At 40.0% G+C, this 24,204-nt stretch overlaps 1 protein-coding gene across 1 annotated transcript in view; it reads left to right on the forward strand.

Moving 5' to 3' along the window:
• Positions 1-23,647: 23,647 nt before the first annotated feature.
• The window catches only part of GYPC (glycophorin C (Gerbich blood group)), a 38,524-nt gene continuing 37,967 nt past the window's right edge, over positions 23,648-24,204 (forward strand). The window contains exon 1 of the mRNA XM_029934738.1: positions 23,648-24,047. Coding sequence (XP_029790598.1) covers positions 24,011-24,047 — 37 coding nt within the window. The 5' untranslated portion in view covers positions 23,648-24,010. The remainder of the gene's footprint in view (positions 24,048-24,204) is intronic.

Here is a 24,204-nt window from a genome sequence, read left to right on the forward strand (position 1 = left end):
TGATGTATCATTATTCATGAGCAACAATGAATGAACTACTACTACACAAAAATGAGAGATGAATCTCAAAAGTGTTATACTGCTTGAAAGAAGCTTTACAAGAAAGAGGAAATATTCTATTATTTCATTCATAGGAAGCTATAGAATAAAAAAAATCTAGTGTATATGTGGAATGTCAGAATAGTGGTTACCTCTGAAGGACCAGAGGTGCAGATGGACTTGAAAGGATCACAGGGAATGTTCGTGTAATGTTAATGGCCTATGTCTCAATAGTTGTTTAGATTAATGGATTATGCTTTATTCATTTATCAAAACTCAGTGAGTGTACACTGAAAATACATACAGCTCACTGTGTAGAAACTCTATTCCAAAAGGAAAATAACAGAAACAAAAGGCTGAATTCTAATGATATGGATGCTGAAGTATTTAGGGTAAAGTTTAGGATAAATTAAGATTATTGTCTACAGTTTACTTTGAAATGTACCAAATCCTAAAATGAAATGATGGATGGATAAAGGAATGGATACATGATTAAACTGTGATAAAGAAAGGGTAGTAAAACATTAAAGGTAGATTCTATATGATGGATACACAAGTGTTTACTGTAGAGCATTTGTGACATTTGGATATTTTCATTAAAAAGACACTTCAGGCCTGTGCAACTTCAGTGCCCCTTCCTGTTCAATATCTAGGTTAAGGAAAGTTTTCTATGGAAGAATTTATTTTTGCTTCTTTCCTTATTCCTTTTACTAACAGATGGCCATATACCATATACCACAGCTTCAGGGGAGGTGAAGTCTTTTTTCACCCATGGGGAGTGATATTTTATTTATCCAATCTAATCTTAAAATTCGATTTCTCTTATTAGTGGTTGATTAAGAACGTCTAGCCAACAATATATGAAGAAAAGCCCTGTGCAGGGCTTTTAAGGAAGTGTCCCATATTCTGAAAGGGGAATTAGGGAAGGAACATTCTCTATTCTGGCCTTTCAACATTAATGTCTGACCTGAGAATCTTGGAGCCGCTGCAGCCATCTTTCAACCATGAAGAAACAAGCACAAAGGCAGAGCAGAGAGAGGGTCACATGGGACCAGGACAGCATGGAGCAAGCTGGAGCGGTTCTGCTTCTGAACCACAATATGGGAGTTGGCTGGACCTCCAGCTGTTCTCCTGCCATGATGCAATGGATGAGAAAACAAAAAGCAAATGTGCAAAAGATGGTAGAGCAAAAAGAAAGCAAAAAGAGGCTGGCTTTTTACTAGCATTACGGAGATGCTTACACTCTCACCTGAAGCCCTCCAGGCCTCTTGTTAAACATACACTAAATCTCTGCTCCAGTTAATTGTGTCTTGTGTTCCTTGAAGCTGAGAGCATTTTGGGTGTACATAACCTTGGAAACAGAAAATATATGCACACAATCATGAGAAAATGATGTCTAGGGTTTTTTTTCTAAATTTTTTAATGTTTATTTGTGAGAGGTGGGGGGAGGGGCAGAGAGAAAGGTAGACACAGAATCTGAAGCCAGCTCCAGGCTCTGAGCTGTCAGAACAGAGCCCCATGCAGGGCTCTAACTTACGAACTGTGATATCATGACCTGAGCCAAAGTTGGACGCTTAACCAACTGAACCATTCAGGCTCCCCTGATGTCTTTGTTTATTAACTGAAGTCATTTTGTTGATTGACTTTGTTCCCAGGAATAAACAATTCTTCCAGTGGCTTCATAAAAATGGTTTGTTGTCACTTGGAGTCACAAAGAAAAAATCTTTACAAGGAAGAGCTGACTGGGGCTCTGAGGGAGGAGTGAAATTGCACAGGATAGAGAAGTCAGAAAGTGAGAAAGTCTCAAGTCTCAAGTAGGGAACTTAAGATATCAAGACTTAAAGCTCAAGTGGCCATCTGAAGTCCCCTGCCTTATCTTTACTTCAGAGACAACTCGAAGCAGTTTTTCAGGACTCAAGAAATCTCCCCATCAACTATCTAAAGGAGAAAATGCTTTCACTCAATAAAATGGTCACATAGAATGAAAACTAGTCCCTTTGAATAGTATCAGTTGTGGTACTAAATCCTAAGTAGTGGGAAAACCCAACTAGAATAGTTTATTGAATAAAGAAACTGATTAACTTATAAAACAGGAAGTCTGTTGATAGAAACATACATTTCAGGATTAATTGACCATCTTAGAGGTGTCTCTGAGACAATCTTTTCTCACCTTTGTGTTCTCTGTTGTGTGTGCATGCATTGATTTTGTCACCAGGCTGGGTCCTCCTCGTGATTGTTAAAATGGCTACAGTTTGTTCTGCCGTTTTATCATTTCTCTTCCTTCTCCTCCTCTTGAGTCTTCCTAGCTGCTTTCATCCCCCTTTCTACAAGCAAGTTCCCTCTGCACCCAGTTTGCACAGTCGAATGTGGTAGTGTGGCATTTCAAGGCTGCATATTACCAGTTCAGACTTGCCCCTTCTCTCTCATGGTCCCAACACAGTGTTTTCTGAAAAGGAACCCCAATCGAGGCAGCTTGAATGTTGTGAACGGTAGACTGCACAGGGCCAAGGAAAGAACACCTGAGCTTGAAAATGTGTCAGAGGAACTTCTCAAGCTGATGTGCAAAGAGACACAAAGAATGGGGAGAAAAAAAGAATCAGAATATGCAAACACTATGACACAATCACAAAAAGTATGACATTTGTGTAATAGGGATACCATAAGCAGAAAGAAAGGTGCAGAAGAAATGTTTTTAGCAATACTGGCAGAGAATTCTCCAAAATTGATGACAGACAGAAAACCACAAAGCCAGGAAGCTCAGAGAACACCAAGCAAGAAAAATATCCCAGGAATAAACAAATAATGTACCTAGTCCATCCTATTCCAACTGCAAAAACAACAACAACAAACCCATAAAGAAAAGATCTTGAAAGAAGCCAAGAGTAAGGGAATTGGGGGGGAGGGGGGAATACATTACCTTCAGAGAACCAAGAATAAGAATTACACCAGCACTTTCTCCACAAACCATGCAAGAAAGAAGAAAATGTGGTGAAATATTATGTTATTGAAAGAAAAAATACATCAGCCCCAAACTCTAAACCCAGTGAAATTATCCTCCAAATGGGAAGAAGAAATAAAAACACAAACTAAAACAATATGTCATTAGTAGTCCTTCCTTGCAAGAAAATGTTAAAAGAAGTTCTTGGAGAGAAGGAAATTATATAGGTCAGAAATATGTTGTTTATATGTAGAAGTAAAGAATTTTAGAGAAGGAATAAAATAAGGTAGATAAAAATAAAATCCTTTACTTTTCTTATTCTTAATTGGTCTAACAGATAACTGTGTTTGAGGTAATAATGGCAACAATGCATTGGTTGATTGATTATAGCTTATGGGTCAATGAAATGAATGTTAGCAATGTCATTGGGGAAAGGAGAGAGGCATAGAATACTCTAAGTTACTTGGATTAATTATATATCTAATTTAAAACCTTAGGGTGGTGCCTGGGTGGTTTAGTTGGTTAAGAATCTGACCTGACACAGGTCATGATCTCACAGTTTCTGGGTTTGAGCCCAGTGTCAAGCTCTGCACTAACAGCTCAGAGCCTGGAACCTGGTTCAGATTCTGTGTCTCCTTCTCTGCTCCTCTCCAGCTTATTCTCTGTCTCTGTCTCTGTCTCTGTCACTGTCTCTTCTTCCCTCCCTCTCAAAAATGAATAAATAAACATTTTTAAAAATAAAATAAAATAGAACTTTAGGGAAACCACTAAAACAAAATTTAAGAAGTATAATTGATATGGCAAAAGAAAAAATAAATGGAGCAATATAAAATGCTCAATTAAAATCAGAGAAGGCAGAAAAAGAAGTGAACACAAAGTAGAAACATAGAACAAAGGCAACAAATAAAAAGTTACAATTATGGTAGATAATAAGTATGTCAACAGTCACTTTAAATATGAATTACATATTCATAAACATATGAATTAAAAGCCTCGTTTCAAAGAGAATTCTTTTTAAAACTCAGCTATATGTTGTCTATAAGAAACATAACTGAAATCAGCATGTCTGGGCGGCTCAGTCAGTTAAGCATCCAACTTCAGCTCAGGTCATGATCTCATGGTTCATGGGTTTGAGCCCTGCTTCGGGCTCTGTGTGACAACTTGGAACCTGGAGCCTGCTTCAGATTCTGTGTTTCCCTTTCTCTCTGCCTCTCCCCTTCTCACACTCTGTCTCTCTCTCTCTCTCTCTCTCTCTCTCAAAAATAAAAAAATAAATAAATAAATAAAAATAAATCAATATTTTAAAAATTTTTAAAAAGAAACATAACTGAAATATGAAGACACAAATGGGTTAAAAGTAAAGGAGTAATTGGGGTGCCTGGGTTACTCAGTTGGTTAAGCATCTGACTTCGACTCAGGTCATGATCTCACGGTTCATGGGTTCGACCCCCCACATCAGGTTCTGTGCTGACAGCTCAGAGCTTGGAGCCTGTTTCAGATTCTGTGTCTCCCTCTCTTTCTCTCTCTGCCCCTCCCCTGCTTGTGCTCTGTCTCTCTCAGTCTCAAAAATATATAAACTATTAAAAAAATATTTTAAAAGTAAAGGGCTGGAGATAGATACACCAAGCTAACACTAATCAAAAGAATGCTAGAGTAGCTATATTAATTTCATACAAAGCAGAATAAAGAGAAGCATCACAGACTGATAAAAAGGTTTACCCTCCAAGAATATGTAACAGTTCTTAACAGGTACACGCTTGACAATAGAATATCAAATATATGGGTCAAAAGCTGATAGAATTGCAAATAGAAACAGAAAATCTGCTGGTACAGTTCAAGACTCCAACACTCCTCCATCATTAATTGACAGATCTAGCAGACAGAAAATCCTTAAGGACACAATTGAGCTGAACAGCATTATTGATCTACTGGATCTAATTGACACTTATACAGCGTTTCATCAGGCAGCAGGATATACATTCTTTTACAGCTCAAGTGGAACATTCACCAAGATAGATTACAGTTTGAGACATAAAACATACACCTTAACAAATTCAAAAGAATTAGAATCATACAATGTCTGCTCTTCAAATCATAATGGAATGAAATTAGAAATCAATAATGGACAGAGAGCTGGAAAATCTCAAAATACTAGAGATTAAAAAACACACTTTTAAATACATGACCTAAAGATGTCTCAAAAGAAATATTAAAATATTTTGAACAAAATGAAAATGAAAATACAGCTAATTAAAACTGTGGAAAGTAGTTCTTAAAAGGAAATTTATAGCATCAAAGGCATATATTAGGAAAGAAAAAAAATACCTAAATTCCATAATCTAATTTTCCACATTAGGAAACTAAGGCAAAAGAGAAATATAAACCTAAAGCAAGCAAAAGAAAATAAATAAATAATAAATAATAAAATCAGGGAAGAAATCAAGGAATTGAAAATAGGAAATAAGAGAGAAAAATAAATAAAATAAAAAAATATTTTTCCAATAAAATTGATAAGCCTCTAACTAGGCTACCAAAGGGGGTGGGGAAAAGGGAATACATAAACTAATAATACGAGATACAAAAGAAAGACTATCACTATTGATCCTGTAGATATTAACAGAATAACAAAGGAATATTTTGAACAACTGTATGCCCCAAAATTTGATAACTTGAATGAAATGAGCCAATTCCCTGAAAGGTACCTATCCATATTCAATAAAGAAAAAAATACATATAATATGAATAAGCCTATATATATATTAAATAAATTGAACCAATAATTACTAAACTTCCAAAAAGGAAAGTGTCATGCCCAGATAACTTCACTTATCAACTCTACCAAAATTTTGAGGAAAAAAATGATACAAATTCCCTACAATATCTTCCAAAAATGTAGAAGCTATGAGGTCGTCATAACTCTAATAGTGAAACTAGATAGAGATCTTACAAGAAAGTCTTCATAAACATAAATGCAAGAAAAATCTCAATGAAGTACTAACAAATCAAATTTAACAATGTATAAACAAGATTATATACCACAGACAAGTATCATTTATTCTATGTGTAGAAGGACAGTTCAACATTCCAAAAAAAAAAATCAGTTAATGCAGTCCATCATATCAGTAGGCTAAAGGAGAAAATCATATGATCATAACCAGGAAAAACTTTCTTCTAAATTGAACACCTTTTTGTGATAAACACACACACACACACACACACACAAAACAACAACAACAACAACAACAACAACAAGGGGCTTAGTTGAGTAAGCATCCATCTCATGATTTTGGCTCAGGTCATGATTGCATGCTTAGTGAGTTGGAGCCCCACATTGGAGTCTACACTGGTAGTGTAAAGCCTGCTTGGGATTCTCCCTCTCTTCCTCTCTCTCTGCCCTTCCCCAGCATGTGCTCTTTTTCTTTCAAAATAAATAAATAATATCTAAACAACAACAACAACCTCTTAGCATACTAAGAATAGGAGAAATCATTCAATCTGAAAAAGAACATCTACAAAAATAATCTTACTCATAATATCATATTTAATATTGAGAAACTATAGCCTTCACTCTAAAACTGGGAACAAGGCAAGGATATGCCTTCTTCCATTCCTATTAAACATTGTATTGGCAGCTAATGCAATAAGACAAGAAAAGAAAAGAAAATGTATACAGATTGAGCGGAAAGAAATAAAACTAGGGGGTTTTTTTTGCAGATGGCATGAGTGGCTATGCAGAAAATCCCCAAAACATAACCCAAAATTCCTGAAATTAAGTAAATATAGAAAGTCTGTAGGATGTATGGTTAATATACAAAAGTAAATTGTTTTCTTATACATCAGCATTGAACAATTGAAATTTGAAATTAAAGACACAATACCACTTATATTAGCCCCTAGAAAAAGAAATATTTAGCAGAGGGTCTTTAAAAATGTTTTTTATTTATTTTTGAGAGACAGTGCGAGCAGGAGAGGGTCAGAGAGTGAGGGAGACACAGAATCTGAAGCAGGCTCCGGCTCTGAGCTAGGTATCAGCACAGAGCCCAACGTGGGGCTTGAACCCACAAACCATGAGATCGTGACCTGAGCCAAACCCGGCTGCTCAACCAACTGAGCCACCCAGGCATCCCAAGAAATATTTAGTAACAAATGCAAAAAACATGTCTGTAAAGAAACTATATGAAGAAACTACAAAACTCTGATGCAAGAAATAAAAGAAAATCTCCATAAGTGGAAAGTTATCCTATGTTCACAGGAAGAAAGACTTCATTCATATCGGTAGGATGTGAATTCTTCCCACTTGATCCATTTATTCAATACAATACTAATAAAAGCCCCAACATGTTATGTGGTATATACTGACAAACTGGTTCTAAAGTTCATGTGGAGAGAAAACACGATACTGAAGGAGAAGAATCACGTTGGAAAACAGACACTGGCCAACTTTAAAACTTAGAATAAAGCTCCAGTAATTGAGACTATGTCTGTTGGTGAAAGAATAGATCCATAGAACAGATTAGGGAGTCCAGAAATAGAACAACACAAATATAATCAACTGATCTTTGACAGAACAAAGACAATTCAATGGAGAAAGGAAAGTCTATTACACAAATGGTGCAGAAATAATTGAACATCCATGTGCTACATACATTCATACATACATACATACATACATACATACATACATAGGTCATCCACATGCTACATAAACAAATAAATAAGGCATCCACGTGCTACATAAATAAATTAAATAAATAAATAAGTCAGTCATTCAGTCAGTCAGTCTAGCTCCAGGCCTTACACCTGTCACAAAAAAAACTTAACCCCAGCTAAATCATAGACCTAATTTAAAATATGAAAGTATAAAATTTCTAGAAGATACCATGGGAGAAATTCAAAGTTCCTCTGGTTTGGAGATCAGTTTTTAGATATAATCAAAGTCATGATTTACAAAAGAAAAATGCTACATTGGACCTTATCAAAATTATAAGCTTCTACTCTGTGAAAGACAGTATTTAAAAAAATTTTTTTATGTTTTTTATTTATTTATTTTTGAGAGACAGAGAGAGACAGTGCAAGCAAGGGAGAGTCAGAGAGAGAGGGAGACACAGAATCCGAAGCAGGCTCCAGGCTCTGAGCTGTCAGCACAGAGCCCTATGCAGGGCTCGAACCCACAAACCCTAAGATCATGACCTGAGCCGAAGTTGGACGCTTAACTGACTGAGCCACCCAGGTGCCCCAAGACAGTATTTTAAAAAATGAAAAAGATAAGACATAGACCGGGGGGAAATCTTTGAAAAACGTATCTGATAAAGGACTCTTACTCCAAATACAAAGAGCTCTAAAAACTCAACAACAACAACAAAACAAACCCAGTTAAAAATGGGCAAACAAGTCTAGACAGACATCTCGCTAAAGGAAGCACAGAGATGGAAATAAGTATATGAAATGATGCTCAACACTGACACAATGAAATACTGCTATACACCTATTAAGATTGCTAATATACAAAAAAAAAATTGACAGTACAAAATGCTAGCAAAAATGTGAAGTAAAGGGACTCTCATTCTCCGCCGCTGGGAATGCAAAATTATACAACAGTTTGAAAGGCCAAGTAACAGTTTGTTACCAAACTAAACATACTCTTAGCATATAATCCAGCTCTCCTACATGTTTACCATTTGAGTTGAAAATTCATATCTACACAAACTTTGCATACAAATGTTTAAAGCAACTTCATTCATAATTGTCACAAACTATAAGTAACTTAGATCTTCTTTAATATGTGAATAGATACCCCAGTACATCCATACAATGGAATATTATTTAACAATAAAAAGAAATGAACTACCAAGCCATGAAGTGGCATGATGGAAGTTTAAATGCATTTTTGCTAAATGAAAGAAAATAATCTGCAGAGGTGGTTTACATTGTATGATTCCAACTGTGTGACATTCTGGAAAAGGCAAAGGCAGAGACAAAAATGATGAGGGTTTGTCAGGTGTTCAGGGATGATGAATAGGTCGACCACACGGAATTTTTATGGCAGTGAAACTGTTCTGTATGATAATGTAATGGTAATACGTAACATTATTCATTTGTCAAAACCCTAGAAAAGCACAATGCAGAATGGAGCTTTATGTAAACTATGGACTTTATTTTAAAATAATGTATCAATACTGGTTCATCGATTGTAACAAACGTGCCGTACTCAAACAAGATGCTAATAATAAGGGAAGCTGTGTGTGTAGGAAGAGGTATTTATAGAACTCTTCATATTATATGCTCAATTTTTCTGCTAATCTATAACTGTTCTAAAAATAAAGTCTATTAGTTCTTACAGTCACTTTTTTTCATGTCACACTTTCTAATATTTTTGTCCAAGGTAATACTTTTTTCCTCCGAATAGTTGCCTTTGCACCCTGGCACTGACTCTCCTGTTCACATGAGCTGTTCTTTTCTACGTCCTGCATTGGCATGTCTCCTGGGAAGTTTTGATTTGAAAGTGCAGCCACCAGTTTTTCTGAACCAAAACAGACAAACAGCATAACTGATTGGATATATTTGTTTTATTTTCTTAAGGCCTGATTTTCTTAGGTGGCATATAAAGTAAATCTAAAATTTGCAAAGTTGAGACGGGATGAAAAATCATTTCAAAGAGGGGCTGTATCACTGGAATATGGTTGTTGCCTCTGTATCTGGATTTTCCCCTAAATACAAATACCTTCACATTATCTTTCTGCTTGTCATTTTAAAAATATACAGATAAATGGAAATTCATTTAAATACTTAAATCCATTTAAATATTTTTCTTATTTGCCAATAAGAAAAGAATAGTCAATTTTCAGTCTAAGCATTACTCCTTTGAAGGTCACATGACCTTTTTCTCTAGCTCCTTTACTATTTTCTCTGCCTTTTTTCTGGCCAGTTTTCCTGTGATGTGTTTAAACATAGGTTTATTTATAGCATTTATTTTGCTTAAAGTTTAAAACACTTGTGGAAATTGTGACTTGATGTTTTTTTCATTTGGGGAAATTATTGGCCATGATTTTTTCAAGTATAGCTTCTACCCCATTTCATTCTCTTCTCCCTCTGGGACTCCATAACTCTTTATCATATATTTTCACCATGTTCCATCTGTCCCTATTCTTTTTCTGTATTTTGCATATTTTTTCTCTCCATGCTTCAGTCTATTTATTTTCTACTGACCAGATTTACAGCTTACTAATTCTGTTGTAAGTCTATCCAATCTGTTGTGAAAGTAATCTATTAAGCTCTAAATTAATATAGGTTATTATATTTTTATTTCTAGAATATTCATATAAGCCTTTTTATAGTTTACTTATCAAATTCTTCATTTTGTAAGCTAACTCCTTGAATATATGAGTGTAGAATTCATGTCTAATAAATCCAACATCTGAATTTTCCATGGGTCTGTTTATATTTTCTAATTTTATATTTTTAAATTTTTCTTTGGATTATAACTAATATACAGTAAAGTATACAGTCTTAAATGTACATGTTATTGGTGTACATATGTATATATACATATATATGTATACAATCCCCAGATTGAGATACAATAGTGATTAACAATATATAAAGAGTCCTAAGCAATCAATAAGATTAGAGAGAATCACCACAAGGAAAAATGGGCAGAAGTTCTAAATGGGAAATTCACAAAGAGAACACAAATATGCTATACAAGAATTTTTTTTAATAAAAAATTGCCAGTTAAGGGGAGCCTGGGTGGCAGTTAATTAAGCATCCGACTTTGGTTCAGGTCATGATCTCACAGTCTGTGGGTTCCAGCCTTGCATTGGGCTCTGTGCTGACAGCTAGCTCAGAGCCTAGAGTCTGTCTTCAGATTCTGTGTCTCCCTCTCTCTCTGACCCTCCCCTGCTTGTGCTGTCTCTCTCTCTCTCTGTCTCTCAAAAATAAATAAAACATTAAAAAAATTTTATTGCATGTTAAAATAGCAATAAGTTGCTATTTTCCATACAATGCATTAAAAGTAATACAGTATGTCACTGATCTATGATGGTAAACCTGGGACTTTCATGTCTTAGGGAAGTGGAAATGACAAGTTTTAGTTGGCAGATATTCTCTGTGTTTCAAGTGTATCTTCTCTTTGATTCAGCATTCCAACTGTTGAGGCTCTGTCATTTCAGAAATTTTCATAGAAGCATATGAAGATATATTAGCTAATAATATCAACATCTTTTCAGAACTCACTATTTGCTAGATTCATGTGTATTAAGATATAATTCTCAAAATGACATAAAGGCAATTGATATTTCCCAGTCTGAATGGTAGTTGAAGTAGGACACTAAAGCTAAAAATGGAATGTAGTGTTTGCTTTTGCCTCACACACTAGGTAGAAGAGGTGAACATATTAAAAGGAATGGCTGAAGGGCAGCTGTCAGGCACAGATCAAAATGTTTTCTAGGTGGGTCACAGGGGAGTGGCATGGAACCACGTGGATAAAGCCATAGGGCTGGGCTAACCAGGTTCCTAAAATTTTGATAACTGTGGGAAAAAATTTCACTACCTCCACATCAAATAATGTCCATCACCTGCATTTCTGTGTGCTCCACCCTGCCAACTGCCATGAGGCTTAGGAAAGAACAAAAAAACGTAATCTGTGTCTAGGAGTCTGGACATGATGTAAGAATACTGTGTACTCTGCTCCAGCCTCCCAGAGAAGGAGCCCTGCCCAGATATCCAGTGGTATCAGCACCTAGTGGGGACATTCTGTCAAGTGTATCACTCCAACGCTTGTCTCTGCTCTTGATGGAAACTCGATATGGGCTTCATCTCTGTTATCTCCTACACCTGGTATAGTGTCTGACACACAGCAGATAATCAGTTCAGTAAATGAATGGCTGCATCCATGGATGGGTAGATGAAAAGCTGAGTGGATGGGTGGATGGGGGGGTAAGTGAATACCTCATATCAACCATCAACCCTTTCCTTATGACAAGAGATGAAAGGGTCATCCTGGATAATGTCTAAAGTCTACTGTTCTGAAAATATTTCTATATTCTGATCTAACTTATTTCCATACATGAAGATTCCAGTTTTGTGGAATTTATTTCTACACTGTAAGTTTCCTCATCAGCACAGAGGAGACTATCATTAAATTGGGGCTGTTTCCTTTAGCTCTTGTTCCTCTTTTCAAAGCAGAAAGCTCTTTGTATTTATTGTTTCATGTTTCTGAGAAAACAAGCACTAACAGCCTCAGGAATGAATATGAGAGTATCTGTCCACCGTCATATTAATTCCTGTCTACAAAGAAAATCTATTTCATGCTTATTATTTCTTTATTGTTGCCACATACAATGAAATTCTGATGTTTCAGACTGACACATTGTGAGCAAATCTCCACACAGGCATTCACAGCTGACTCAAGGCATCAAAATGTAAGACCCAGTGGGGCTTCGAAAGCATGATTCAGGTTGAAAACTCATCAGCCACCAGGGGCATGCTCTTCCCATGGTAGAAGGCCCAAGGACAAAAGGTCAGGCCAAACCTTGCAAACATATTCCAAGCCTCCACTGGGATATGGCTTAGGTCATGTCCACTCAGATTCCATTGGGTAAAATGAACCTCATGACCAAGCCCAATATCCATAGGGAAGGCAGCACACCGGGCTCTTGATGGGGGAGGGAAGAGTGAATATTTGCTAAATAGTAATGCAAGCTGTCACAGGGGGTCATTCAAAAGTTAACTCTCAAGGTCCCTGCTGCTTCTTTACAGTATCCTGGAGTTCTGCCCATTCTTTATGCTTTGCTGACTTTTAAGTCAATGAGTAAAAGTAATAAGAAAAAGAGTCATTATTTCTGGAGTACCCACTATGCCTCAGCCACTTGATAAGTACCATTTGTACTTCTTTCCACAGACCAACAAAGAAAGAGTTGTTATGCATATGCTATGCATATCACATATGAGAAAGCTATAGACCAAAAGAGAATGTATCTCATCCAGGGTCACTAAGTGCATGCCAGAGAGAGACATCAAGACCATCCTAGCAACCCATCGCATGGCTGTGGGCTGTTTCAAATTTCTCAGGTGCTCAACCCCTCTGATCATCTTATCTGATTTATTTACTTGTGCCATTTAAGACCACAATGAAATACTCCTACATGCCAAACTGAGTAAGTAAGTTTTAAAAACTCAAAATACCAAGCGTTTGCAAGGCATAGAGTATGAACAGCCCCTTACACTGTTGGCAACAATGGAAATGGTCACTCTGGGGAACAATTTGACACTATCTATTAGAATCAATATTCACCATGTGAGTCCCCGGCAAGCCAGTGAAGCACGGTACAGTGGGTAATATGCAGACATACAGACATAGGGGTAGATATAGATATAAATATAGACATGACTATTAATGTGTGTGTGTGTGCATGCGCATATACAAGCAAATAATAAGTAAAGAAAAAATCTCCACTTAAGAGGACTAAAGAGGAAGAAATGCCCTTAAAGAAAGGCAAGCTCCTGAAAGAGCAAGAACGAAAAAGCAACCTTTAACAAAAAGTTGCAGAGTACAGGGAAATCTGCTTGCAGGAATGTGAGTACTGCAGGATGAGTAGAAGGGTCTGGAGAGTCAGAGGAATGGGTGATGGGCTCCCACTAAGGATGAAGAGCCCAAGAAACCTGGACTTGAAGAAACAAGAATGCACAATGCTGCTGATCTGGATGATATACTGGGAGAAGGAGAAGGTTTCTGCTTTAGAGCCTCAGCTGGAATTGATTGAGGGGTGGGGTTGAGGGGCTCAGGGCCAGTCCTTTAAGGGGATCACAGAGATTGAGACACCTCCCTTAGCACACATCACATAAACCACGCCGCAAGCAGAGTGGAGGCAGAGGACTGAGCTAAATTATGTTTCCTTGGTGCTATCCATGTGCATGATTTTGAAACAAGGTTGGAGACTTAAATTAATTTGCTGCTAAATTGCATTGTTCCAGTTTAAGCCCATTTCCTAAGCCAGCTGAAGGATTTTTGGTTTGGGGAGGGTTTTGTTTTGTTTTGATATTTTAGGTTTTCCCTGTGGTTTACAAGTGTTCTTCAAAAATTAAATAAATAAGTGATTCAAATAGCACAAGAGGGCTTTTGTTTTAAAAGGAACCTTCTCCCACCCCATACCCCCACTCACAGGCCTGTTCTCCAAATGCAATTTTTACCATCACAAATAGCAGGTCTTCAGTTGGTTACATCATTTTCCTGGATAATATGCTTATTATCCTGGTCTGTGACTTGCCAACTGCAGACACTGCATTCTTGTGATGGCTACCGTCCATTTACCTGCCTCCCAGACCCCTTTGCCCTTACTCATGCCCAGAGGATGGGACATAGGGCAAAAAGGAGTGATCTTTTCTTGTACTCCCTCAACAGTCCGAAAAAAATGCCATATTCTTGTGAGCTTCGTAATTGGCTTGTGTGTACAGCTTTTTGTTTGTTATTCTAGGTTTTTAGCCAACCTTTTTTTTCCTCTTTGGAAAAGCAATGTATGCATTATTCCCTCATTTTCAGTTATATCCAGCTGCTCAATCATCTCATCTCCTATAGCACCCTCCCTCCTGAAATTCACCATCTTCCAGAACTCAGCAAAAGCCCTGGAACCTCCCTCTCCTCCCCCCAGCCACACCCACTCTGAGCTGTCAGCACAGAGCCTTGACATGGGGGGTTGAACCCAAGAACCGTGAAATCATGACCTGAGCTGAAGTCAGATGCTTGACTGACTGAGCCACCCAGGCGCCCCAGCATGACAATTGAGTTTTTAGCCAGGTATAAGATGTAAGATTTGAAGTCACCCCCATCTTTTATATTCTACTTTCTGTATTACTTATATGAGTTCTGATGCCAGTCTGACTTGAATCTTCTGTAGAAGATGCCTGCTACCCTTCCCCACCTACCTATCTCTGAAAGCTTTTAAATCTCTTCTTTGCTTCTTTGCTGTTCTGAAATTATGTAACACATAGTTATATGTAATTTTTAATTGCAGTCATCTCTGTTTGAAAACCTGTATGCTTCTTTAGCTCTGCATGATTTCCTCCTCCTTTCTTCTCTGTCTTCCTCATATGTATTTACATGTAAATTTCTTGCTTCCATTTTCTCTGCTGTTGCTTGAGAAGTTCATTTAAGCTGGACCTCCTATCTCATCACTCATTTTTTTCTCTGAATTTTCTCTTATTTTGTTCTTAGTCTAGGATTACAATTGCACCAAGAAGAATAAACTACCTATAAGTAAACTTAACCAAGGAGGTAAAAGACCTGTACTCTGAAAACTATAAAACATTGATGAAAAAAATGGAAGATGGCACAAATAAAAAGATATTCCATGCCTATGGAAAATAAGCATATATTTAACAATATCAATATTGTTAAAATGTCCACTCTATCCAAGACAACCTACAGATTCAGCATAATCTTTATCAAAATACCAACAGCAGGGGGCACCTGGTGGCTCAGTCAGGTAAGCATCCAGCTTCGGTTTAGGTCATGATCTCATAGTTAGTGTGTTCGACCTCCACATAGGGCTCTCTGTACTTATAACTTTAGGCCTGGAGTCTGCTAGGGATTCTGTGTCTCCCTCTCTCTCCACCCCTCCCCTGCTTGTACTCTGTCTCTCCCTCTCTCTCAAAAATAAATAAACATTAAAAACATTTTTTTAAAAATACCAACAGCATTTTCACAGAACTAGAACAAATAATACTAAAATTTGTGTATAACAACAAAAGACCTCAAATAGCCAAAGCAATCTTGAAAAACAAAGTGGAGATACCATAATTTCAGATTTCAAACTATACTCAAAGCTGTAGTAATCAAAACGGTATGGTATCAGCACAAAAGTAGGCACACAGATCCAAAAGAACAGAATTAGGGAATCTAGAAATAATTAAATCCAGATTTATGTGGTCAATTAATCTTTGACAAGGAGACAAGAATGTCAGATGCAAAAAAAGACAGTCTCTTCAACAAAAAGTGCTGGGGAAAACAGGACAGCAACATGCAAAAGAATAAAACTGGATCACTTTCTCACACCATACACAAAAACAAAACCAACATGGATAAAAGACCTCATCATGAGACCTAAAACCATAAAAATCCCCAAAGGGAGCACAGATAGTAATTTCTCTCACACTGGCCACCACAACATTTTTCTAGATATGTCTCCTAAGATAAGGGAAACAAAAGCAAACACGCACCGTCAGTTATTTCTTCAGCTTTCACTTTACATTCTTAATTGGGTTTTCATTTTAGCCATTACAGATGGTCTCCAACTTAGGATAGTTCAGCCTAGGATTTTGGGACTTTATGATGATGTGAAAGCAATGAACAGTCAGTATTCAGAATCTTGAATTTTGATCTTTTCCCAGGGTGCTGCTCTCTCATGATTCTGGGCACTGACAGCTCCTGGTCACTTGATCACAAGGCCAAACAACCCCCACACTTACCACCATTCTGTTTATCACCTTCTGCACAGTCTTCAACAAATTATATGAGATATTCAATACTTTGCAATAAAATAGGCTTTGTGTGAGATGATTTCACCAACCATAGGCTAATATAAGCGTTCTGAGCATGTGTAAGGTAGACTAGGCTGAGTTACAGTGTTCAGGAGGTTAAGTGGATTAAATGCTTTGATAACTTATATTTTCATCTTACAATGGGTTTATAGAGATGTAACCCCATTAAGACGAGAAAGATCTATATATTGTTAATAGTCTGAAATTTTAATATATGTTTTGTTATTGTTAATGGTCAAAAACTCTTCTTATTATATGCTTTTTCTTCTACATAGCAAACCTCTCTTATTTATGGTTTTATTATTTTCCCAAATTTCTGAGTATTAAAGTTCTGCCTTGTCCCTTTGTTTTCCTCAGGTCTTCATCTTATTCATTTGTTTTTTCCTTTGTTTGGCTCAGCGTTTTTCTTCACGTTCTGGCTCTTGTACGCAACTTGGTTGTCATTCACCATTGTCCATCATGTTTAAAAAGCAACAGCCAGGCCGCTCATTCTAGAGGGTTATGAAGGATTTTCTCTTCCATTGTTTGAATCTGTTTTGAGATTAGTCTTTCTTCTGGGGGGAAGAAATCTAGCTGGGAGATCTGTATTTGTGGACTAAACGGTCTCTGCTTTAGGGTGTGTGGAAGACAACTTCTTGACAAATCCCAAAAAGAGGAAGGTTTCACCAAGAGTGGCTCCTTCCCACACTAGTAACCTTGACTCACTTACAATTTCTTAATGTTCTTAGAGATATTCACATGCTTTTGTCCCTAGGGGCAAACTTCTGTGGTTGGCCTGACATTTTGTATACAAAGGTGGGGAAGCGCAGCAAAATTGCTTCACCCAGGAAAAAACCCTTAACCAGTCTCCTTGTCTGTATCCTCACTTCCAAGCCCATTGCTCCCACCTGCCATCTCTGAACCCAGGCACCTGTGGCTCTGACAGGCTGAGCCCCATCCCCCTGCCCGTCCACGTGATTACACACACGTGTGCATGCACACACACACACCACACACCTCCATCTCTCTATTTCCTCCCTCGACAGACTCCACACCCCATCTTTCTGGAATTCCAGAAATCTCACACAGGCTGAAGGATCCCCTTAGAGCCTCTTCACATTACGAGATTATTTCTATACTATTCCTTTAATGTAATTGTAATGGGCTATAAAAAGAGTACAAAAAACACTAAATCTATTGTCTTGAGCCTTACACTCAAAGGGGCTTATGATGAAATGGATGTACAGTCACCTGTGTCCCTGTGGTCTGGCATGCCTGCTCCCATGTGTGAGTAGACATAGTTATACCTAGTTGTACTCATTGCATGTTTATGTCTCTCTGTGTATTACACATGATTTATTTTAACCTTTTTCTACAATGCTACAATATTTCTGTCTTTACCTTCTTGATAAATGTGTGAGCCTCCAGGGGGAATCTGCACCAACCCCTTCAGAGCACATCAGATGTAGGGGTCATTAACCCCCTTTTGCACATGAGAAATTTTGGAGACAAAGTCACTTAGCAAAGTCCTAAGTGGTGAGCCAAGAATGAGAAGCCATGTCTGCCACATTCCAAACCCTGCTCTTCCTTTGCTCATGAGATTGTTTTGGGGATTAAATGAGATAAAATATGTAGAACTCGTAGCAAAAGTTTGGCAAATAATTGCCATTCTGGTTCCCCCTTCTTAGTCCCAGCTACATACCCCAAATCCCTCTGTCATCTAGGCCAAAGAGAACAAAAGCCACAACAAAGGGTCTAAGAAAGAAACTACTTCCTCTCTTAGGGGGCCCCAGACCTTAGCTGGAGGCAGCTGGAGATATAATTGTTTAGTTCAGGTTCACACCAACAACTTACTCACAAAGAGGAAGGGCTGTGACCCAAACAGGACGCTCTGAAAGTTACTAACTCATTCTCTACTTGCTGGGAGATAGTAAGTTCCTTATGTTCTGATGGGAACCATTGGAGACTCGTTCAGCAACTCCCTGCCTGCTTCCCTTGTGTCTCCGGGCCGCCAGCATGAAGAGCACCATCAAGCTGGGCAGTAACACCAGGGAGTCCACCAGGACCACTGGGGTCCTCCAGGGACACTGGGATCTTCCATGGACACTGGGGTCCTCCAGGGATACTGGGTCCACCAGGGACCCTGGAGTCCTCCAAGGACACTGGGGTCCTCCAGGGACACTGCGATCCACGATGGACACTGGAGTCCATGAGGGACACTGGGGTCTTCCAGGGACACTGGGGTCCACCATGGACACTGGAGTCCATCAGGGACACTGGGGTCCACCATGGACACTGGAGTCCATCAGGGACACTGGGGTCCTCCAGGGACACTGGGGTCCACCAGGTATATTGGGTCCGCCAGGGACACTGGAGTCCGTCAGGGACACTGGGGTCCACCAGGGACACATGGTTCCTCCAGGGACACTGGGGTCCACCTTCCTTCCTTCCTTCCATCCCTCCTTCTCTATCCTGTCTTCCTTTCTTCCTCTTCTTTTCTTCCCCCACTGCTAGTCTGAAGCCTCTTCACATATCTCAACCCCAGTCTACACTAAGACTATCACCAATGCATGAGGTTTTGCTTATGGTCACTTCAAACTACCCCAGCCCACCCAGTGTTCCTGCCAGGTTTCTGTGCTGTCCCCCCTCTCTTAAAGATACTGTTAGAAAGCTCCCCAAGTCAGGCCATTCTGGATGCTTAAGATCCACTTCCCAGTGAGGTGCCACTATAAGCTAGGGGCCTAGGCTGCAGTTCTGGGTCTAGCATGAGTCCCACAGCCTCCCCGCCCTTGGGCACTCTGCTCTGCCTGGCATGCCCAGAGCCAGTCTTTAGCAAAGTCTAGACAGAAGAGGGCCTAGCGGCTCAGTCCTAGCAGACAGCATTGGGCAGTCTCTTTCTCTCTCAGCCTTCAAACATTCTCTTATGGATTCTTTTCAGAAAGGTCTGTGTCCTGCTGGGAAAGGGGAGAGGCTCCTGGCCAAGGCTGTAGAGCCTGCTGCCATTGATCTCTCTGTGCTCCTCCGGACCCACCCTCCCTACTCCCACCCCATGCTCCTCATTACTCACAGCTTGGGACAGCCTTCACCAATGGAACCCCTGCTTCTTCTCTCCATGCCTCTTAAAATATGCAGAGCCACAGTGTGGTTTTCTTAAAAGCTGCCTACTTGCCAATCAGCTAAGTCAAGCGATGTTTCTGTGCTAATGAGAAAGAACCAGAAAAGGGCCCAAGGAGAAAATGTTTGCAATACGCATGAAAAGGTGTTGTTGTCTTTTGTGTATAAAGAGTTCAAGTAAATCAATAAGAAAAACATAAACCACCATTCTGAATGAGAAACAGCAAGAGCAAAATATTCAGCCAAAAGAACATGCAATTTGTAAATAAGCATGACAGTATATTCAGCCTCACTAGTAATCAAGAAAATGCAAAGTCAAATAATTACATATTTCTCGTCTACAGAATTATCAGTGATTTAAAGTCCAAGGCTTGATGCTGGCAAGAGTCTCTGAGATGAACACGTGATTGGGGAGAATATAAATTGTTACAGCCACAACTCATGAGTGTATCAAAACCTTGAAACACAAGCCCAGCCTTAGATCCAGTCATTCCATTTGTTGGAATACAAGCCAAGGGAAAATATATGAAATGTAGATATTTACCTTCATATGGTTTATCACAGCAAAGAAAAGGAAACAACTTAGTAATTAAATCAAATTAAAGAGCTTTTATACTTTTGTATGGGTAAATGGTCATGGCATGTTTGTCAGTGAACACAGTACTTAGAATCACATATTCAATAAAATCTTCATAGTATAAAGCAAAACCCACAAATGTGTAAAGGAGACTAGAAATAAACATACCTTGGGGCACCCGGGTGGCTCAGTCAGTTGAGCGTCCAACTTCTGCTCAGGTCATGATCTCACGGTTCCTGAGTTCGAGCCCCTCATTGGGCTCTGTGCTGACAGATAGCTCAGAGCCTGGAGCCTGCTTCAGATTCTGTGTCTCCCTCTCTCTCTGCACCTTCCCCATGCTCTGTCTCTCTCTATCTCTTAAAAATAAATAAACTTAGGGGCACCTGGGTGGCTCAGTTGGTTTAGTGTCCAGTTTCAGCTCAGGTCATGGTCTCACATTTGTGGGTTCGAGCCCCGTGTTGGGCCGTGTGCTGAGCCTGGAGCCTGTCTTTGGATTCTGTGTCTCCCTCTCTCTCTGACCCTCCCCTGCTCGCTTGCTCTCTCTCTCTCTCTCTCTCTCTCTCTTTCTGTCTCTCTCTCTCTGTCTCCCTCTCTCTCTCAAAAATAAATAAAAACATTTTTAAAAATTTTAATAAATAAACTTAAAAAGAAAAAGAAAAAAACAAACCTTAATGTACCACACATTATGAGCAGTTTTTACAGGTTTTTTGGGTTGTTGTTACTGCTGTTGTTTTACCTCTCCATTACATTTTTTTTTTACACTAAGAGCATCTATTACTTTGATACAGGGCAAAACTATTCATTAGAAATTTTAAAGGACCCAAGTAAAATCTGCCCACCTCTACCTGTAAGAGCTCACAGTCAGGGATTGCAGTAGGTTTTCTCCAAGAGGAAACAAGCACTCTGTGTGTGTGTGTGTGTGTGTGTGTGTGTGTGTGCATGTACGGGTGCATGTGTACATGTGCATGTGTATGTATGTGAAACACAGTCCTACTCTTTAATCCAGTTATTCCATTTGCTGAAATACAACCTAAGGAAAAATATACGAAATGTAGATATTTATGTTCATATGGTTTATCACAGCAAAGAAAAGGAAACAACTTAGTATAAATCAGTTAATCACGTGTGTGTGTGTGTGTGTGTGTGTGTGTGTGTGTGTGTGTGTGTTTGGGTAGGGACAAAGCAGGCAGGAATCTCCCTCCCATGCACAACTCCTGTCCTATGTAGTTCCGGGAAGGAAGTGAAAATTCCCCTCCAGGACCGCATCACACCCACTCCCTCTGTGGTGAGCTCAGCAGCTGACACCAGCCACGTCCTACACACATCACAGCAGCTGCCAGAGCTTCATCCCAGTCCTGGCTGCACCCCATCAAACAAGTTGTCACTGCTGCCAACCTCAATCTTCTCACTTTCAAAATGGGCCCTTGGCAATATCCTCTTCTATGGAGTTGAGGGAATTAGAGAACTGTTTTATTGTTATAAGACAAAGCTGATTATTAAGTACCCAGCACATCAAGACATACTGCATTTCTGTGACTTAATATTAGACCATTACCATAGAATCTGATTTTTCATATCATGATTGTACCTCCTTAAAATACTTCTCATTTCTTTAAAATTAGACACTTCTAGGGTTAAATCTTCTAAAATACATCAAATGTTTCCCTGCTAGCTAAATGACTACTCATTATTAAACACTATTTATCTTCTTTTCAGAGTAGCCTGGGGTCCTTACTAGAGAGTGTGCCCATCAGGGGAATGGGAATGTCTTCACTAACTTACACTAGATGTCTTTAACCTATTGCTGAGTAAGACATTGTATTATTGCATTATTACGAAATGTATTAGTCACAGTGACCCCACTTTGCAAACTGCTCCAGTTTCACGGATGAGAAATCTGAAGCTCAGAGGGTTTGAGTAAAATGCTGAAGGTCAGCCACATAGAAGACAGTGAAGACTCAAACCCAGAAGGAGTCTCAAGCCTTGGTTCCTCAATGGCCCATGGGGCAGTCACGTCCTCCACTGATGGCTGGACCCAAGAAGCTTTTGCTGTACAATAAATGCTACTCTGTTTTTGTATCTGACCTTAGAGTTTGTGAAGCTTTCTGCCTTTCTTTAGGTTTTTGGCTTCCTCTCCAAAAGGGATTCTTGTTATAATTTGGTGCTTTTAACCTGTCCTGCCCAAGGAAATGACATAAGCAAATGTCTTATGATTGTACCTAAAGGCCAGTTGGGTGTTGGCAAGCCCTAGAAGTCTCCCCACAAGTGTTACCACAAGTGAGGTGCAATGACCTGGGGACTTGTTCTTTGTTTACCTGGTGGCTCTCTTGGCTTCCTCCAGGCGCCCCAGCTGCATTTCAGATCATTGAAGCTGTTTAAATTATGAACGCTGAATACAGGGGGTACTATTGCCCAACATGGAAGCTATATACTAAACTGTTGCTAGTTTCTACTAAACATCTTTTCTGACCCACTGTTATTAATAGACATTGCTTCTGCAGCTCTGAAATGCAAGAGCTCCTGTCAGTATTTTCTAGGTGAAGAAATGGAGACGCCCAGGTTTCCATACCTGGCCCAAAGCATTCCGTTGAATAGTTCCCTTCATGTCTAGCATGGGAGTTTCACTGAAGATTTCCAAGCAGTGTGAGTTTCTTCATCATCTACCTAAGGAGAATCATGAACATTTGCCCACTGTGTGAAACAGGCCATATAATGCCTGGAATCAGTCTAGCCCACATAGAGCTGGGCAAGGAATATGCTCAGCACACCTCCAGGGGGCAGCATTACATTGTGTTGAACCTGGGCTGTACTCCTGCGGGCATATTCATTGTGCAGACATCTGAAATGGTGCCTGGGTCTGCAGCAGAACAACACTAACAGGAGACGGGGGGAGGGTGTCAGAGCAGGTGCATTGGAGGAGCATCCAGTAAACCACAATGAAAAGCCGTGCAGAAAGGACCACTAGACATGAGGACAGGGTGTCTCTTGGATCTGAGACTTAAAACCAGGCTGACATAAACTCAAGCTCCCTTGCCCTTCCCCCTGGTGGGGAGAGAGGAGAGATCAAATGCTGCATATAACATAGCATTCTTTCTCTGTGATGTAGGCAGACTCCATTTAACTAGCCAGAGTCTCAAAATCCATCTCAAAGTTTTTACGTGTCCAAGTAAAGTGAATACTTTGCAAACTCTACGATGTTTGAAAGCTTCAGACAAAAGTGATCCAAATAAACCACATGGCCTTTGTCCAAGCAATCCCTTTTTCTAAGACTCTTTTCCAAAGATTAGACCACGGATTGGGACAGCGCCCTTGAGGGGCTGGCCAAGCAGGGACTTCCCAGGCCAACAGTGCCCCTCAGCCCTGAGAGGCCATGGAGCGGCTGAGCGGCCTGCCGAGACTCAAACACACGTCTGTCCCTATTTGGTCACCGGCCCTAACAGTGCTGGGGCAGGCCATCCTGTCACAACAGGGAGTTTCTCAGTCCTCACACGGGAATTCTCCACCACAACGTCTGAGTCTAGAAGCTGCCGATGGAAACAGAAACATAGAAAATGTGATTCTTGCGCAGAAAGTTGGAACCGAGAAGAGTTCAGACGTGGGCGGGTGTGTGTTTAAAAAAAGGGGGAGGGTGGAAACCCCACCAGCCAAGTCTGCAGAAAAAACTACATGAAGTCTGCCTATCTCGGGCCGGAGCCCCTCCCCTCAGGCCGCGCCGCAGGACCGCGACACAGGTGCCGCTCCCTCCCCGCCCGTAGAGGGCCCCGAGCAGGCCCAGCGCCGCCCCGCTGTCCCCAGCGCTCCGGCCGGCCGGCGCCCTGCACCCGCTGGAGATGAGCAGCCTCAACAGCACGTCGTCGCCCGAACACGGTGAGTGCCCGCCACGGGTCCCGGGGGCCCCCCAGAGCCTGGTCGGGGCTCGGGCGCCGCGGGGTCTCTCCAGGACCCCCGAGCCTGGCCAGGCGGTGCGCCCGGGGCCCGGAGGGGCCGCGCCGTCTGCGCCGATGCGCGGTGGCCGCACGCATTC

This window comes from Suricata suricatta, chromosome 3 (genome assembly GCF_006229205.1).
Source record: "Suricata suricatta isolate VVHF042 chromosome 3, meerkat_22Aug2017_6uvM2_HiC, whole genome shotgun sequence".
NCBI classification, from domain to species: Eukaryota; Metazoa; Chordata; class Mammalia; order Carnivora; family Herpestidae; genus Suricata; species Suricata suricatta.